The 19,578-nt window shown below is 38.2% G+C and overlaps 1 protein-coding gene across 3 annotated transcripts; it reads right to left on the bottom strand.

Annotated features, from left to right (window-relative positions):
* Positions 1-1,859: 1,859 nt before the first annotated feature.
* SCML1 (Scm polycomb group protein like 1) lies at positions 1,860-19,363 on the bottom strand. Of its 3 annotated transcripts, none has more exons than XM_019755434.2 (8): positions 19,151-19,362; positions 15,057-15,201; positions 13,771-13,854; positions 13,200-13,277; positions 8,092-8,196; positions 7,160-7,685; positions 5,449-5,600; positions 1,860-3,969 (listed from the first exon to the last, which is right to left on the bottom strand). In XM_019755434.2, the coding sequence occupies exons 2-8, from the start codon at positions 15,084-15,086 to the stop codon at positions 3,835-3,837; spliced, it is 1,110 nt and encodes a 369-aa protein (XP_019610993.2). In that variant the 5' UTR covers positions 15,087-15,201; positions 19,151-19,362; the 3' UTR covers positions 1,860-3,834. The 3 variants fall into 3 exon arrangements, with proteins under 3 accessions (XP_019610993.2, XP_074179352.1, XP_019610995.2); XM_074323251.1 differs by having other exon boundaries at positions 19,173-19,362; XM_019755436.2 differs by having other exon boundaries at positions 13,200-13,274; positions 15,057-19,363.
* Between the last annotated feature and the right edge of the window lie 215 nt (positions 19,364-19,578).

Genomic DNA, 19,578 nt, shown 5'->3' with positions numbered 1-19,578 from the left:
TGTGAACAGGATGTAGAAAAGGGAGCAGCAGGGCTGAGGGGAGGGCAAGGCAGGAATAAAGGAGCAGATACTTTCAGCCCCCGCCATGTGAAGCTGCTTCCTGGCCGCATCTCCCTGAATTCTCAGACCCCTAGGGGAAGGGGTGCCCCCCAACTCTGAGAGCTGAAGTAATGTGACCAAAGTAACGTACAGATAAACGTACACGATGTCAGGAAGTACATCAGGTACACTTCACCGTATTTTTGAATTGTGGTACTACTCCCAAAGCCAGTTAAGTTACAACCATACACTTCGACTTCCTGCTCATGAGCGCTGTAAGAAGTGAAAGGATGGCTTGGCCCAGCCCCAACTGCCTTCTGGCTCCAGAATCCAGTCTGAAGGAGAAGTCTCTATGGCACACTCTGTGCTCAGAGCAGAGGGGGAATCAATGAGAGATGATCAAGAAGCCATTGGAAAGCTCCTGCTGGGACCTGATGCTGTTCAGGTCCACTTACATCCCATGGCCCAAAGCAGGATGCAGAGCCAACAAAGGGGTGGGCACAAGATTTTACCTTCAAGTTGCCTCTAGTAGAGCAGGCAGTGTGGACAAGCTCGAGCTGAGTCTGCACTCACTGGGGAGAGGTGCTTTCAAGGCTCAGTGTCATCAAGCTGCTGGACAAGAGGGAACGTGGGGAGGGAAGGAAGGGAAAAGTGTCTGCCATGCATTTTGAAGGTGGGCCCTGGTTAGCACGTCCTCCCTCCCCTCGAGCCCCCTCATTCCCTGGATCAGCCTCACAGGACTTAGACATACAAGCAAGGCCCAGCGTCACACCGTGGAAACTGCCCCAGAAACAGAACTGGGCTTCACTTCCTCAGCCCACTACGAGTACAGTCCCTCCTGTAGCTTGAAAAAGCAGCGCTTTCCCCCCAATTACATTGTTCCTAGTCATAATGTTTAATTTTCCATTTCTAATATCACAGAAGGGCATGCATGGCTTTTTCATGCTTACAGAGGGGGCCCGGATTGAAGTCTGGGAAATCCTTCTCTGGAACATGTACTACAAGATATTCCCCTGGTCAGAAATCACGCAGACGAAAGAAAGCAAATAATGTGCCTGAGTTGCAATTCTGTTGGCTAGAGTGTCCAAGGATGGACTGAGAGGCAAAACTAGAGGCAAGTTCACAGGAGGCTAACATGCTATTTATTCTCTGGACTTCAAATTGACCAACCTGACAGTGAACAAACACGTGGCTCTGAACGACCCAAGTGTGGCCAGCAAATGGACCTCATGCCAGTCACCTGAGTATCACCCCTGGAGCCTGTTAGGGCCCCGTCACCTCCAGGAATTACAGGACACACTGCTAAGAAGCAACAGCAGGAAGTTTCTGGGTTCCCAGGCACCGAGCAGCAGCTGCTGGGAGGATGGGATGAGGGGTCAGGTCCTGAAGGCGACTCAAGCACAACCCTGAGCTTCTAACCCTTTCCACCAAGTGAGCTGGGAGAGCTGAAGACAAGACGCTTTGACTGCTGGCCCCCGGGAGTAAAAGTAGCCACAATTGCCAGTCAGACGCATGAACTCAGGCGGACGATATCTGGGGGCACTGCATTTTCTAGCATACTCGTTTCCTCAGTAACACTGCAAGTAAGGTTTTGAGCACAGATAAAGCTCACTGATTTAACTTCTGACTGTTCCCCTGGGGTCTCGTTTAAGGCCCCTTCAAGAGATCAGCCCTTTGCTCCTAGGAATCTGTTTACCAATAGAATGAAGTGTTAAAATTCAAGTATTTGGACATATAAAACCACAAACTTTTTAGAGTGTTTCTTTTTCAATAATGTGGTGAAGCAAACAAAATGAAACCTGAAGCTTTGACACCAACTGTTGCAGTTATTTAACTTTATTATATTTTAAAATCTGACAACCGTAAAACATAGTATTTATACAAACACCTGAGGACTGTTCAACCGGGCACAGCATCTTCACACAAACAATTTGAGAGAAGATTAAAAGTATAAATAAATAAATAAATAAATAAATAAATAAATAAAGTGTAAATTAAAACCTTGCCTTATAACACAAAAGCAATAGCACAGGTAAAACCACTGTATAAATCACATATGCTCAGTAAACAGTTATATCTGTTTATAAAGGACACTTGGTTTTCTAAAAAGAAAATGTACATTCTGGCCCCTGGTGAACATTTTATTGGCATTTGGAACAAACAGCTAATACACTTAGCACCAGTTCTCATAACTTATAAACATTACAACAAATTTTATATAATATAAGAACATAATAAATAACAAAATAAAAATGAACATGTTTTGCGTGCAAGTTCTAATTTTTAAAATAAAGTCCCAAACAAATCAGAATGTACCTTTCAAAATTTAGTATGATAAATGGCTCAGAAAGCAAATTAACTAGAAACATTGCACAAGACAGAGAACTTCCCTGTGTGGAATCCCTGAAGAGTGAGCCAAAAGGTACTTAGTGATGTGCATATTTTTTACAGAATAAAAACATCTCACTATATATAGACTTAATCTTTACCTCTGTAGAAGTGCAAAGTGCCATTTTAAATTCAAAAAGAAAAGATTTACTTGTGTGTATGCTTCAGATATAGAATAAAACATGAAACAGTATCCATATGAGGAATACACACAGACAATAGAATACATATGTTTTTTAAAATTTGGACACAGGTATCTTCATAAATAGATGTGAGCTAGTTAAACATCCAAGCTTAGGCAAAATATTAAAAGATTTAGAATAATAGATATTTAATGGAAAAGAATATAATCAGACTCCACACCCATTCAACCCTTATAGTATATCTATTGCATAAAATGACCATTCTATCTATAATTTATCAAAACACTGGTAAGAACACTTTAAGTCTGTAAGCTTCCTTCTTTAAATAGTTACAAATACAACATACAAAGAAATAATAACAAAAAGAAAATAATTTATATGGCTATTCCCTTTCTGAAAAATGGTAGAACAATGTAGTAACAGATAAACACTTGTGTATCCATATGAGGAATACACACAGACAACAGAATACATATATTTTTTAAAAATTTGGACATAGATATCTTCATAAATAGATGTGAGCTAGTTAAACATCCGAGCTTAGGCAAAATATTAAAAGATTTAGAATAATAGATATTTAATGGAAAAGAATATAATCAGACTCCACACCCATTCAACCCTTATAGTATATCTATTGCATAAAATGACCATTCTATCTATAATTTATCAAAACACTGGTAAGAACACTTTAAGTCTGTAAGCTTCTTTCTTTAAATAGTTACAAATACAACATACAGAGAAATAATAACAAAAAGAAAATAATTTATATGGCTATTCCCTTTCTGAAAACTGGTAGAACAATATAGTAACAGATAAACACTTATCTGAAAAAGAGACAGCATCTGCAGTTGCATCTTGAAATTCTCTTCTAAGGAAAGCTTCTCACGGATTATTCATTAGACAATTTACCAATCCCTGATACTTTCCTCCTTGGATTTAGCTGTTTTGGTTTTTTATATAAACGTTAACTGAAATCAAAGGTGTTTTTCTGTTCCCTACATGAAGTATACTTGTCAACTGTATGATAAAATAACAAGATACAGATAACAAATGGCTAATGTGAATATGCTAATACTAACATGTTACATGGTTTCTAAAGAAGTAGACTGGACTGGACTGTAGCTCTGCAATTCTGGATACAACATATTTTTTGGAGGAACTTTCTACACAACAAAAACTTCTAAAGGAAGAAAAATTATTTTACACCAAGATGGCATTGGTCTTCCTAGAATTAAGTCCAATCCAAATCTACACAATTTCTTTTTCAATAGTTAAAGTATTTTCCTCCTTTAAGCTTTTCGATGTAGTGGCACAATTTCACAGCTGTCCCTAGCTTAAGCCCCCAGTACTTCATCATCATGTCACTATTGAGTAGTAGCAGAGCTTTCCCATCAATGTCCTACAGAGAGAAGGAAATTACAACAATTAATAATGCTTTCGTATTTTATCAGAATGGTCATTTCTTTATATATAAGAACAGGTAAGACCAATTAAAGGGCAGCTCATTCCAGATGTATATTCTCTGAAAATGCATCTGCTTGATGAAAACTATTAAAGATACAATTTGTACAGTGAAACACCATTTGATCATTTGTAAATTTACTCCAAATTTTAAGGAAAAGGAAATTTAACCTAATATCTTAAAAGTGTCCTAAGTGTCTACCTAATTTTAAATACTATGTTGAATAAAATACTGCATACCTTGTTTCCCCGAAAATAAGATCTAGCTGGGTAACCAGCTCTAATGCGTCTTTTGGAGCAAAAATTAGAACAAGACCTGGTCTTATATAATATAATACAATGCAATATAAGACCAAGTCTTATATTAATTTTTGCTCCAAAAGACGCATTAGAGCTGATTGTCCGGCTAGGTCTTATTTTCAGGGAAACACGGTAGTTATGAGAAAAACAGTAAAAACTGTAAATGGTGGAAATGAATTTCAGATGGTCATTAACTTTCTTAGAAAGGCTGGGAATATGAGTATGTCAGCATCAATACAAACTGTATGTGCTATGCAGTGTTGTCTTGATGTTGAAAGTTAGTTGTCTGAAGCTAATTAGATGCTAAAACTAATTAATGATTTTCTTACAATCTTGTAAAGGGTGTATCAGATATGTCACCACTAATTTTATTTGTTAGGAAAAACTATAAAAATATGACTTGATAGATACAAGGCATCCTCCTTAAATTCTTTATTACATTAACTGACCAACTGATGCTGCTAAAGCATATTATTTGACTCTCACGAGATATGATTTAAAAATAAAACTACAGAATCCTATATCACCATCTGAAAAGACCTGAAATCCCGTGCAGTACTGCCTTTGTCAGGCACCTTCTATACTTTTTCTGCTAAGTAAAAGTAGAAGTCAAAGAAATTAGAATTCATAAAAACTTAGTCCATGACATCACTTTGTAAATAGCGTGAGGGTATCAGCATCCCAAATTGTCAATAATCACAGAGGGTTGACAGAACTGAGCCAAATGGAATCAGTTGCTGAAGAAGGACACCCTGTCACAGCCTGTGGTCCGCCCCCTACTGACGGTCCTAGGGCAGAGCAGGGAGCAGGTGGGGAAGAGGATCCTTGTAGCTGTTCTTACAAAGGAGAAGACACCTAAGAATGACCATGCTGAATTATCTTCTCTTGAAAACTTGAAGACTTGTAGTATTTCAGGTACTCGGGGACTCATTAGCATAGATCCAGCCTCTACCACTTAAGGATCTAACTTGGGCAAAGTAACCTTTCTCACATATGGAAAAAAATCAGTCGATAGGGTTCCCCCACCATCCACACTCATCAGCATCCAAGTAAAGGGGCTGCACAGAGGTCATTCAAAGGCATTACGGCAGGAAAACCGGATGAAAAGATACTTTACATGTTGCCTGAAGAGGTCAGCGAGGTAGGTGAGCATATGAGGGTCCGTATATTGCAGAAACAGGATCACTTCGTCTATGGACCAGGCTGAAGGGTCACTAGGGCAACTTTGTTTTAGCATAGCCGGGTCAGTTCCAACTAGTGAAGTTGCAGCTTCAACGTGGTGGGGTGGGGGGGAAAAGACAAATTAAACTTGACCTGATCATTATCCTGAAAGAAGAGATGTTAAGTACGGAGAAATGGTTTCATTCCTGGAACCATCTGTTAAATATCCCGGCAAGGACCCAGGACTCCACGTGTAAAATCCAGTGAAAGCCTAGATAAAGATGACGTGAGGATGGCTACCCACGAGCATCCCATCTGATCTCCCCTGAACAACAAAAGAATCCTCAGAAGTTATCTTAAAGCTTCAAAGATCATAAAACACACTGAGCAATCCGAGGTCTCTTTGGCTACAGGCAAATATAGCAAAAGATCTGTTACTTGGGTTCAATTAGGTTAATCTACGCTAACCTATTGCTCTCTTTTTAAATATTTCAATGAATTTCTCTCTCTCCTCTTGATGTGTCTAGATTAGGTTTATTTTAGTAGCCAAATACAATGGAGGTGTCCCAAATTGAGTTTAACAACTGCTTACATTTCTTCACTTAAATCAATGAATTTCAGTAACTCCATTATTTTGAGAACCAAATTATTCTTTTACCGAATCGCTCCCATGTATTCAATATGGACATTTTTAGCATTACCTTACTCTTTAAATTCCTGTCTCTCAAGGCTTACACGTTTATCTGAATTTTGAAGAAAACAAGATTATTTCCTGCTTAGTTAGGTCAGAAGTAACTTTAACATTATATTCAATACCTCTTTCAAGTTCAATTGCATAGTAATAGATATTTTGGTTGAAGGTTTATATGTTGAAAAAAGAAATAGCTGAGACATGAAACAACCGTGTTTCCCCAAAAATAAGACCTAGCCAGACAATCAGCTCTAATGCGTGTTTTGGAGAAAAAAATTATATAAGAGCCGGTATTATATTATATTAAGACCCGGTCTTATGTTATATAAGACCCATTCTTATTTTACTATAAGACTGATTAGAGTTGCTCCAAAAGACGCATTAGAGTTGATTGTCCGACTAGGTCTTATTTTCGGGGAAACACAGAATTTAAGTGCTCAGACCTCGAGAAGTTTTAGCTGTGCTGTTCACTAAGTTGTGCTAACACTGCTGTGTCTGGACAAGTACTCATTTACTCAACCAGAGCACTTGACTCCCTTAAGTTAGTGTGTGATAACAGAAGTGAGTTTTATAATTCGCTAGGAAGATTTGTGTCTCTAACCAAGGACCGTCCACACAATTTTGATCTTTTTTGCATTTAAATTAGACACAGATGTATGTACCTTTTCTTACCTATTATCTGGGCTCTGGCTACTTTAGGGACATTTTGAGTATTTACCCAAGGAAAGGGCAAAGAAAAACAAAGGTTAAAAACTCACAGAGAGATCATTATGAGTATTAGTAGAGAAGAGGCATATTAGTTGGTTAGCAGTGTCTAGCACATAATAGACACTAACAATAAATGTTAGTCATCATTATGAATATCACTCAAACCAGCCCTCAGAATAGGAAACAAACAGCTTTGACTAGCTTGCACCAGGGACACTGAGCAATATAGGTTAAATAGTGCTATTTGTCATATGTGTTTCACACTCACTGAAGCCAGCCGGGATGCAGAGAGATGAGGTAGTACAGCTGAGGGTATGATTTTCCAGCAAAGGTGGGTAAGTTATCATCTCAGCGTTGTGCACTGCACTGGCACTGCCTTGGGCCATTATGGCTGTAGATACTGCTGTGGAAGTTTGGACAGATGAGAAGATACTATTGGTGACTTGAGGCTCTGTGCCGGGAAAGTCGGGACCAGAAGGGCAGCCTTCAGGTGGATTATCAGGAGAGTAATATGACGGATAGGGATGTGGGAAGATGGAGGACTGGTTTGATGGAGTAGGGCTGGGGCCTATATCCTGATTGTCGTAGATTGCTTCCGCTTTCGGGTCCGGGGAATTGTATGACTGGTAAGCATGGCTCTGGTAATCATTTTCTCGCCTTTCTACTGGTATAGTTGGACTATAACTTTCATGGCAAGTGTATGAAGAAGGAGACAATGCCCTCTTCTTTGATTTCTGCAATCTGATCTTTTTAGAAAGCAGGGAATAACTTTTGTGTGCATATCCAAGCAGCTTCTGAAATGACACAAACCCAGCATAATAAACCAACCGTGAGTGAGCAAAAAAGGAACAGTAAATACATTAATATTTATTTTCCATGCAACATTGCTTTCTATAACTAAAGATTAATGCTCTATTTTGATTATATGATTTTTATTTCTCTTCAACCCTACATTTTAATTGCATTTTATACTTTATACACTGTTGTTACAAACATAAATAATAACCATTGTTGATACATTTGTCAAACTTAAACTTCACCCTTCTTCCCAAAGAGGTTTAGTTTCCCTTCTGCTGCTACCATAAATATAGATCAGCCTTGCAATCCCAGAGTTATTAGTTCTCTCTCACTTCTAACTGACAGATACCTTCAGAAACTAGAGGTTTATTATAGCTGTGAAAATATTTTTATAACACTTACACGATTTTGCGACATTGTTTTCACACGCATACGGTGAATTTTTGAAACCTTTCCAGTAATGACATCAAACTTCTTATCCAGGTTTTTAATAGCATCGTGGATGACCTATAATACAAATTAGCAGTTTCTACTTCAAAAGAACAGTGACATATAAGAAAATACTAATAAGCCAAATTTTAACTGCTAGGAACAAAGAAAACTTCTCAAGCTGTCAGAAATTTCTTGTTTCTCACTTGATACCTGGTTGTTGGTGACACAGAGCCCAGCTGGCTGACACAAGGAGCCCCAACCTCCTATGCAACTATTCCATGTCATTCAGGCATTTTAAGAAGCTTTAATTCTGGAAAAATAATGTACCATAATTCCTAAAACCCATCACATTTATGATGGTGTGGGAAAGATGTTAGGAAAATTTGCCTTCATTGGCTGTTATCTTTTGTCTGTCAGCTTTATGTTCCCTCACATGAGACTGCATATGAGGTGATGGTTAGCTTTTAGTCAGCTTTTAGTTCCCTCACATTAGAGACTGCCATGTGAGGAGCTGGTTAGCTTAGCCTTCATTGGCTGATGTTCTCTTCTGTCTCTTAGCTTTTTGTTCCCCCACAGGAGAGACTGCCTGTGGGGGTTCCCTCACATGAGAGACTGCATGTGAGGTACTGGTTAGTTTTTTGTTCCCTCACATGAAAGACTGCATATAAGGTGCTGGTTAGTTTTTAATTAGCTTTTTGCTCTTTTGTTCCATCACATGAGAGAATGCATGTGAAGTATTGGTTAGCTTAAAGAGAACATTCTCCCTCGTCTCATTACCAACAGGGGAGATATGAGATGATGTTGCTTTCTGTCTGTTTTGCCTGTATCAGTAGATGAGGTAGAAAAGTAAGTTATATCAGAATGACATGATAGGCACGTTGCCAGGCTTTGGAAGGCCTTGGGCTGATGGTCCTAGGTGAGAACAGTAGGTATTTACTGTTTGTCCAAATCAACTGGCCCTTCAGCCAGATAAGCAATATTTTTATCACAGTAACTGCCAAACCCTCCTGGAACTGGCCATTCCCTGAGGGGGAGGCAGGAACAAGGAGCTTGGCTCTAAGGTACATTGAAAAAATATGACAGACCTCAGTTGGCAGTGTAATTACGTCATTTGTGATTGGCGATTCTTCATCATTCTAACATTTTGGAAACTCATATACAACATGCAGCTTACAACACCAGGGGACTCCCTGACTTCCAGCTGCGGATCTGGTGAGGTTTGGCTGGTTCCCGACCTCTCCAGTGCTGTTCCCCATGGTTAGCCTTCTTAAAAACTTCTCAGCATTTTAGAAACTTGTATGCAGCTTGCAGCATCAGGAGACACCCTAACTTCCAGCAACAGCAACGGCAGCAGCATTCTTGAGAACGTGTTAGCATTTTGGAAACTTGTATGCAGCTTGCACCATCAGTAGACACCTCAATTTTTCAGCCGTGGACCTGGCAAGGTTTTGATTCCTAACCTTTCCACTGTTGTTTCCCCACAGTTTGGTGAGCTTTTAGCATCTACTGTAATAGTTGCCATCCTGTAAAATTTATTACTGCTTTTAGATACTCCTTATTGTTATTTGTTATTTAGCCAAGTGATTTTTTAATCAATAGTAAATGTATGATGTGATTTCTTGAACTTGTATATATGTATACTCTTTTAACATGACATTATCAATATAGTTTAGTCTTAACCGCCTTTACTTTCTGTCATTAGCACATTCTATTAATTGCCTTTGTCTTTTGCTATTACATATTGCTAAATAAATTGACTAGATATTGTTAAATAAATTAATTAGTCCCACTCTAGCATGTGCTCCTCTTTGTTTTCCTGGCTCGTCATTACAGATGGAGTCATTTTACATCAAGAAAGGTACTACTTAAGAAATTTTCAAATTTGCTAAAAGGCCAAAGAGCCTCTTTGCACATGATGACGGCATGAACGAATGGGCAATGAGTGTTCCACTGAAAGAACAGTGAGCCCAATGTAACAGATGTGACTGTTGGCTTCAAAGTATTTTAAAATCATGTAATCAACAATTAACTTCATAAAATCTTTGAGTACACGTCCCCTATATGCTAATCAGGTATGTGACTGATACAACCTGAGAATTCTTGAAATACCTAGAAATTTCTCCTGAACAAAAAATACTTAAATAAGAGGCCATAACCATTTCCTTGTTCATTCATTCCAATAAACATTTATGGAGGGGCTATCCTGTCAGAACTACTTTGCTAGATGCTGGAAATGTGGACATCAAGGGGAAAAAAAACCAAACAAACAGAGCCTATCCTAACAAACTCCCATTTTAGCTGGAGAGATAGACAAGTAAAGAGACGATTTCATCAGAAAGTGACCAGAAGCCTGGAGCAGTGGTTCTCAAAGTGTGGGCCATGGACCAGCAGCATCAACATGACCTACTAGCTTGTTGGAAATGCCAAATCTCCCACCGCAGACTTAATGAATTGGGAACTCCGAGAGTGGAGGCAGCGAGCTTCGTTTTTACAAGCCCTCCAGGTGATTCTGATGTACCATCAAGTGCGAGGCCCACTGGGCTACAGCACTGAGGTAAATAGTGCAGGCTCTAGGGGAACACACTTGGGCTCAAATACTACAGTCCTGCCACTTACTGACTCTGTGACCTTGGTCAAGTTACTTTACTTCTCTGTGCTTAAATTTCTTCATGGACAGAACCAAGATGAAAATCTCAGAGTTCTGAGGACTAAATGGGTGCTATATGAGGTTGAACAATTAAGTTTGTGAACTCATCCTAGAAAAAGTGCTACATACCTCATTGCTGAATGTCACTACAATCACCTTCGAAGTACTCCCCTTGGGAAGCTATGTACCTATGCCTGTGCCTAGTCCACCCTTCAAAGCAATTTTGGAACTCTTTTTCTGGAATGGCCATCAGAGCTGTCATCGTATTACCCTTGATGTCCTGAATGTCATCAAAATATCTTCCTTTCAATATTTCCTTTATCTTCAGGTCAAGAAAGAAGTCATTGGGGGCCAGGTCAGGTGAGTAGGGAGGGTGTTCCAATAGTTATTTATTTACTGGCTAAAAACTCCCTCACAGACAGTGCCGTGTGAGCTGGTGCATTGTCGTGAGGCAAGAGCCATGAATTGTTGGCAAAAAGTTCACGCAGCCTTTTTAGCACTTCCAAATAGTAAACTTGGTTAACTGTTTGTCCAGCTGGTACAAATTCATAATGAATAATCCCTCTGATATCAAAAAAGGTTAGCAACATCGTTTTGACTCATTTGGACTGACGGAACTTTTTTGGTCGTGGAGAATTGGCTGACTTCCCTTGTGCACTTTGGCACTTTGTTTCAGGTTCGTATTGGTACACCCATGTTTCATCACCAGTGATAACATGACCCAATGTTGTCACCAGTGATAACACTGTCTTGCCTCTCCAAAAGGTCTTTGCAAACTTCGACTCTCCTTTCCTTTTGTTCACGGTGAGCTCCGTTGGGACCATTTTTGCACATACGTTTCTCATGCCAAGACTTTCAGTTAAGATTTTCCTATTTCTCTATCAATGTTTACTTGGTCTGCTATGTTTACTTGCTTTTCACAGTCAGCTGACAATTTTGATGCACAATTCGATGAATTTCTGCAATGTTTTTGTCAGTTTTGCTCGTTATTGGCCGCCCTGACCTTCTTCATCAGTGACGTGTTCTCTCCTCTCCGAAAAATGTTTAATTCATTTGTACACTGCCTTTTTCTTCATGGCATTATCCCCATACACTTGGACGAACATGTCCCTGATTTCGCTTCCTCTATTGCCAAGTTTAACGAGAAATTTTTTAAAGGACATTTTGAAAAATTTAGATAATTTATTGGTTTACTTATTTTACAAGGGAAAAAAAATTCAACACATCTATTATTTTTCTTCCTCACACTCATAATCTGTACACATGTATCCAGGCCATAATGAGAAGAAATAAAAGAAATCAAATTATCATTGATAGTTATATCAACTTAAGGCAGTTTGGCTTCTAAAAAGTGGCTCTTTTGTTTTTTCCTTTTTTTTAAAGTTGGTAAAAATTTTTAAATTTTATTAAATTTATTGAGGTAACATTAGTTAACAGCATTGTATCAATTTCAAGTACAAGAAATTTAATGTTTGTTCATTACTCTAATTCAAGCTCATTCTTGCAATGGCGCATAAAAACACTCAGCAAGACACCACCACACGTCGACACGAACACAGCTGTGAGACACTGATATACCAAGGTTATGAAACCTTACCGTGCTGTTTGTACAGTGCTGCCAATGTAAGCTTACGGTGGCAAGTTCATGAACTTAACTGTCACACCTTGTATGTAAGGCAGGCCAAGGATAGCCCTGTTCAAAGTCAGAACTTCGTCCCTCCCCCCCCCATGGCCCACCCTCTGTACATCCTTCCCCAGAAGACTTAGTATCTTCCCTTTAAGCATTCCACTTCTGCTCTCAGTGATAACAATGATAAGGACTTGCATAAATATTCTTTACTTTTCAAAGTATGCTAGCTCATTTTACTCAAGACACTTGATACGTTCAGAAACACTTTTTAAAAAATAAACTTTTATTACCTCTAGGGTATGTAGCTCACTAAATCTTTGATAATTACATACTTCTATCAATCTCTACCAACATGCTAATTTTTATAAGACTCCCTCAAAACTATGTAAGATTCACTCTTGTAAAAACAGTGGTAGGCTGCCATTTTGTTCCAATTGAGATCTCTTGAAATGCATTTAGGCACACACTAAATTTCATCCAAATCAGTCAATTTCCTTTAAAGATTTTGTAGGGAAAATGAATTCAATATTGTGCAATCTAGATGAAAGAGACATAACTACATTTGATCAGTTAAGAACTTTTAAAAATAAGCTATAAAATCTACATATTGCCACTGTAAAATTTTCACCTGGGGATGCTATTCAACTAGAAATTGTTAAAAATTATCACAGTGGGGTGATAATCATGAAAAATTTAATATAGCAAAATTTTAATTCATTGTATACTTCCTCTTTATATGAGATAAAGAGAATTTCAGTTTAGTATTTTAGAAAACTATATTTGAGAGAAGGAATTTTGTACCTGGCAATGATTCAGGACATCCTGAACTGTTTTTTGTTGCTCTTCGGGGCAGTATGCGTCAGACGCAACACTTGCCTGCTAAGATTTTAAAAGTAAAATAATTAACACTTTATTTCTGTAAGAGCCAAACTGAATATTAGGAGAAAAATAACACTTTATTTACTTAAATTGCTTTTATTTTTCAACGACTTTTCAAAGAGTTTCAGAAGTCTTAATCTAAAGCAGAGATGAAACAACAGTAAAATTCACATTACTACGAGAATGGAAATGATTAAGGCTAATTAAGAGAGAAAGTAAGGAAAGAATTTATTCTATCAGAAGGACCTATGTTTAGAGTTTTGTACTGAAAATAAGTAAGCACTGCTCTGAATTTCCTACTAGATAAAGAAAAGAGGGAAGTAAAATGGTTAAATGCTCATTGTGTAACGAAAGGAAGTGAACAAAGTCGGGAGAGAATAATATTTTCTTGAATGATTTAGAGACACTCTATAGTATGTGAAGAATTCAAATCTTTTTCTTTAAAATGTTTAAGTGTTACTATATTTGGCAAATGGCAATTAACATTACTTACATCATTGACACATGCAGTATTTGGTTCATAGGCATAAAGAACAGTGTTGTCACCATCATCACAAGTAGGTATTCGAGTTTTTATCTAAGGGAGAGTTATTAACAAATTAAAAGGAAAGACTAGAGAACTGAAAGATAGGTCTTCAAGTTCACTTACAAGAAGCTCCAAAAGCCTATTTGTGGTATCAAAGGACCTTTGTCCATTGTAAATACTATGACTACAAGAAAAGATGTCATTGCAGAACTGTTTTCTCATTAACCCAATTACAATTAAGACATAATTTCCACAGAGTTTAACCTCCTTTTGTAACTCAGGGTAGAAAGACTAGTTTTCTAGTACTCTGACACCAGAACAGAACTATTAAAGCAAGTATCTAACCACAAAGAACCATGTTATATGACTTTTGATTTTTAAATAATCCAACAGTGCCACTCTGTGGACGAAATAGGAAACACTTAAGTACCTATTTCTTCATAAATCTCTGAATCACCTTAAAACATTTTTTGGAGTGAGACAGGGTATAAATAAATAAAGAGTAAATAACCATTCAATTTCATTTAATAACTTTATTCTAAGAATTAATTGTGAACTATAGAAATAATTTTAAAATAAACATATTTAGAAGCTATGTATATCTGTTTCAAAAGACATAACCAAAATAATATGGAATTGCTATCAGTTAGTACTTATAAAAATATGCCATCTTACCCTTATATAGTACCTTATGCTTTTCCAAGTGCTTTTACATAATTATGTCAGAAAAAAATGACTCTTGGTAGGCAGTTAACCTTATCATCAAAGATGAAAAACGTTAGGGCTGATAGAAGTTAAGAGAGTTGCCTGTACCGCTTAGGTGGCATTAATATCCATATCCTTATGTAAGTAAAGAAATGTGTTTTCCGTTAAGCCAAATTACATATAGTTTAATCATCTCTATCTTTATTCAACTTCAGGGATCAAGAAATATAGCAGAATGTGACAGAAATGTACAAGACCATAACCACTTTGAAAAACTGTTTGGCAGATTCTCATAAAGTTAAAATTACAAAGAACCCTGTGACCTAACAATTCAACTCCTGAGTATTTACCCAAAAGAAATGTTAGTATCTGTTCACAAAATATTTGTACATTGAACGTACATAGCAGCTTTACAGATCACTGTCAAAACTCATAAACTGTATACTTACGGTTTCTGAATTTCACTGTGTGAAATTAAATTCAATTTAGACAAGAAATATAGCACAATGAAAAGAACAACGGCAGATTTTCAATTTGAAAATACAAACCACTTCAGGGTCACTGGAGCAGCTAGACATCTTTGTGCAATAGGAGCAATTCCACTTCCTCTGAGTTGGGCCTTATTATTTTTATACTTGCTGGGCAGTTTATTTGTGAAACTGCTTCGTCACCTAGGAGGTAAAACTTCTATTCCTGAAAAGCCAATGCATAAAAAGTTACTTTACACACTACCTTAATAAACTTACTATGGTTATGTTCTCACAATGCCAACTCGAACTGGGAGTCCAGTTGAATTTTAGAGTGACAAAACAAGAAATTTTCCATTTGTGATTTAGAATAAAGCTTTAAAAATTGAAGGGCTTTTAAAATTGCCCATACCTAAGAATATGAATAAAGATCAAACACAACTCCAAATTGTGAAGTGAATGCTTCACAATTTAAAAGTTACAGAGTCAATGCTGGAAACAAGAGAACAGGATTCCTAACTGCTTTTGCTTCTATAAAGGAACCTCAGAAAGGCTTTTTTTACTTCGGGAGTCAGGAGTCTGTTCCAGCTTGGGCCCCTGCTAAGGTGTAGGCTGGGCAAACCACTCAAGACACCACAGCCTCATCTGCCAGGTGTAAACTGGTTGAGATTATCTCTACAGTCATTTCAGCTCTAAGATTATGATTGATTCTGCAGTTAAATTTTATATTAAACCTAAATAAATGTATGTGAAATATAAGCCAAAAAATCTTCTAGAATTATGTAAGTTATGGTTCTGAGTCATTTAACTCTGCAACTAGAAAAAGACACACAGTGCAATGCAATCATATTATATCTTGTAGTAGAGATTTGAACCCTGACATAGTACTGGAAAGGGTGCATTAATGACAGTGCTAATTCCCTTTATCCATCCTGAGCCAGGGCTGTCACAACAGTCTGAATAAACGGAAAATAAACTCTCAAGTTAGATAAATGCAGGCTAATACTGTGGGAAAACTTCAAGTTAAAATACCTCCAATTTAAGCTGTAATTCAACGAGATTTTACTTTTTTAAACTATATGTATTTTTTTCTAATGATAAGACTAATACAAGCTATGAACAATTAAACTGTGGTGTTTTCGTACAAAGTAAGACTACACAGCAATAAGAATAAACCAACTACTGCTACACAAGAGGGTGAATCTCATCACGGTAACGTTGAGTAAAAGCCAGACATAAAAGAGAATATAGTGTATGATTCAACTGATCTAAAACTCAAAAACAGGCAAAAGTAATTGATGGTGGGAGAAGTCTTTCCAAAGCAATACCTTTAGATACAACGCAGTCACTTTAACAACTTCTTAGTTTCCTACCATGCAGACAGACCATGATTCATTTTAATCAGTCCCAATTCACAGATATTCAAGTCACTTCTAAAGTTTTGCTCTTACAAAGAACACTGCAGAGCAATCTTGTACCTCTACTTGAACTCTCACAGAATGAGAATAGTGAATTAAAGTTTCCCAACTCTAACAGTACTTCTTATACTCTCACTGTATTTCTAACAATTTTGTTTTATTGATTTATATATATATATATTTTTTTTTCATTAAATATAGTTTCACTATAGAAAATTTGGAATATACCACAAGGTACAGATACTACTAAGAGATTTTACTGCTTACTCTGGCAGACAATATTCTAAGTACTTGATGTGTGTTAACTCATTTAGTATTCCTGACAAATCCACAGGGCAGGCTCTATTATTATCCGTATTTCCCGTAAGAGAAATCTGAGGCAAAGAAAGTTTAAATCATTTACCCAGGCCTCATAGTTAGTTAGGTTGTACAGTTTGGCTCCAAACTCTATGTGCCTTACTTCATTATTAAAATCACATGGAATCCCTTCTATAACAATAACAAAACAAAATCCAAACTTCTATTAAGGCCCACAAGGTCCTTACACAGTTAGGAGCCTCCTCACCTCTGAGGTCACGTCTTACCACTTGTCCCCTTGCTCTAAGCCTAAAATATTGACTACCTGGCCTTTTATAGACTAAGTTTGCCAATCGCTGTTAGACTCTTACAATCAGACAATTCCCTACTGGGTTAATTACAATGCTGCTAAAACTTGGCTGTAGCTAGACACAGAAGCAGCAAGCATTGAGTCTACCATGGGACTCTCAACATTTCTACCGTATGAGAGGCAACTTTAAATGCCATTAAGACCTTAGGCTTGGGGCCAGAATAGCTGGGTTTGGGTCCCAGCTCCTCAACTTACTAGCTGTGTGACTTTGGACAACTTACTTAACTTCACTGTCCTTTAAAGAAATCTGTAAAATGGGGATAATAGTACCAACTTCTTAGAGTTATAAGGATTACGTGAATTAATAATATATGTCAAGTGCTGAGAACAATGACTGGCATAGCAAGGGCACTCAGTGTTGGCTATTATTTTAGTACAACATCCTCCCAATAGAACCATTCATCATGGAGCACTTGTACAACAAAACCTCAGGGTCATATCATGTAATTTTCATTCACTTGCACCTGTACATTGCATATACAGCAACTATTTCTTGTAAGTCAATTTGAAGTATTGGGGCATAGCGCAAAAAACTGAGCTTGAATAACTGAATCCAAGGCCAAATTGCAAAATTTGCTATTTTGCTTTAGGCAGATATTTAATCTCTCTGTGCCTCAATTTCTTAACCCATAAAGTTGAAACAATATCTACTTTACAACCTGTGAAGACCAACTGACACAGTTAAGCACTCAACATTGTATCTAGTTGGTAGCAGGCACAGCATAAATTTTATTTGCCTTTCACTTCTTCCCACAAGGTAAAGTTTCTGCAACATTTTCTTAGAGTACAACCATGACTAGATTATGCAAAATTAATATAAATCATTAAGTTCAAAATCCTGCAAAATTAGTTTACTTAATACGAAGCTCACTCATATTTTACCACAGAAAATCTAAACTCTTGATAACATAAGAACAAAACGCCATCTGACTTTTTAAGACATTTTTTAGACATTTAAGACATCTCAAAAACATTTTTCAAGTCATTTGAAGAGTCTGCTCCCAAGGTACAAGGCATTCATTTGCCATCAACCTATCACAACGGCGAGGGATGAAAACGGCGGCGTTTCCATCCGAAAACAAACTACAAGGAATACACAGCAAAACAGGGCACATTACAACAGCCAGATCACCGCAAAAAAAAAAAAAAAAAAAAAAAAAAAAAAAAATTTTAAACAGTACTGTGTGTCAATACACTGAACAACCTATTTCTAAAACTCCCATCCGGATTCTCAAAAGCAGCCCTTCTACTGTCCGTATCAAACTTCAGGGACTACAAAATGTGCCAAATGGGGGATAACGCCGCCCAAACTATATCCCATCTCCCAGCACTGAATCGAGCCCATGCCCTTCTTTATAAAACATCGTACAGAGAAGTTGCTTGTAAAAATCACAATTTGGAAACATTAAACCAGTTTATAATCCTAGAGCAGTCCGAATTCGGGGAGAACCGGGTTGGGGAGGGAGGGAAACGATCCCCAACAGACGAAGTAATCAAACGATCGTGCTCAACCTACATCTTTATTTTCTTTCTCCTCATTTACGTATTTATAGTAAAACAGCGAGGCTGCACTATTCGTCTTTGATCAAACGCGGTTATCATCAAAGCCTCAAAATCAGTGTCTCAATATCAAAAGATGTTACAATACATCAACTCGCTAGTTTACCAATTATTTAAACTCAAAATTATACATAGTCTGAGAGTTTTGGTCGTTCCTCGACCCCCACCCACCACAGCCAAGGAAGAGAAAGGATGAAAAAAGATCAACTCGTCCCCAAAAGTCGCAACAAGTACTCAACAAGTGGCCAAATCTCAAAAGCTCACATGCGCTGTCATCCCGGGAGAGGCGGTGAAAACCGGTGGAAACCACTGGAAACCACCCCGAACCACCCAGAACCATCCCACCGCAGGGATACAGAAATTTAAGTATTAATTTGTTCTTCCAGAAAAGCAAATTGTTTCTTTTTCCTCAGGGCAAATTCTCGTCCCCCCCGCCCCGGACTTCCCCAGCCGTTAAAGCCAAATCGCTCCTCAATTGCTTCTCGCCCACATTCAAAACCATAAAGTTCAAGGTGAGGAACAAATGAAACCTTTCCTGGCTAGCGATCTTACTACATCGGCCTCCGGAGGACGCGCGAACCGGCTAGCGATGGCTCGGCTACCTGAGCCGCGACCGTTAAAACCGTTAGGACAGCTCGAGCTTTTAAAGGTCTTCGCACCGGAAGTCGAGCAGGCCACGTGACGCGCAGGCCGCGAGCCCCATGCAAGCTCGTGCCCCAACGCACGTACCAAGGACCAGCCGCAGTGCGCACGTTCCTAAGCGAGTGGCGGTTACCCGCCAATCCCGAGGGCGCATGCGCAGTCCTCGCGGACTGGAACCTCGCTAGGGAAACCGAGGGGAGGGGCTTTGCTTCCCAGTGCGCAGCAGCAGTGCGGGCCTGCCAGGTATTCGTTTGCAGAGGCAGGTGGGATTGGAACCCAGCACAAAACTGCAGGCGTGAGCCTCCAGTGCTAAAAG

Source organism: Rhinolophus sinicus, chromosome X (genome assembly GCF_036562045.2).
Source record: "Rhinolophus sinicus isolate RSC01 chromosome X, ASM3656204v1, whole genome shotgun sequence".
NCBI lineage: Eukaryota > Metazoa > Chordata > Mammalia > Chiroptera > Rhinolophidae > Rhinolophus > Rhinolophus sinicus.
This window is presented reverse-complemented; position numbering and strand designations above follow the sequence as displayed.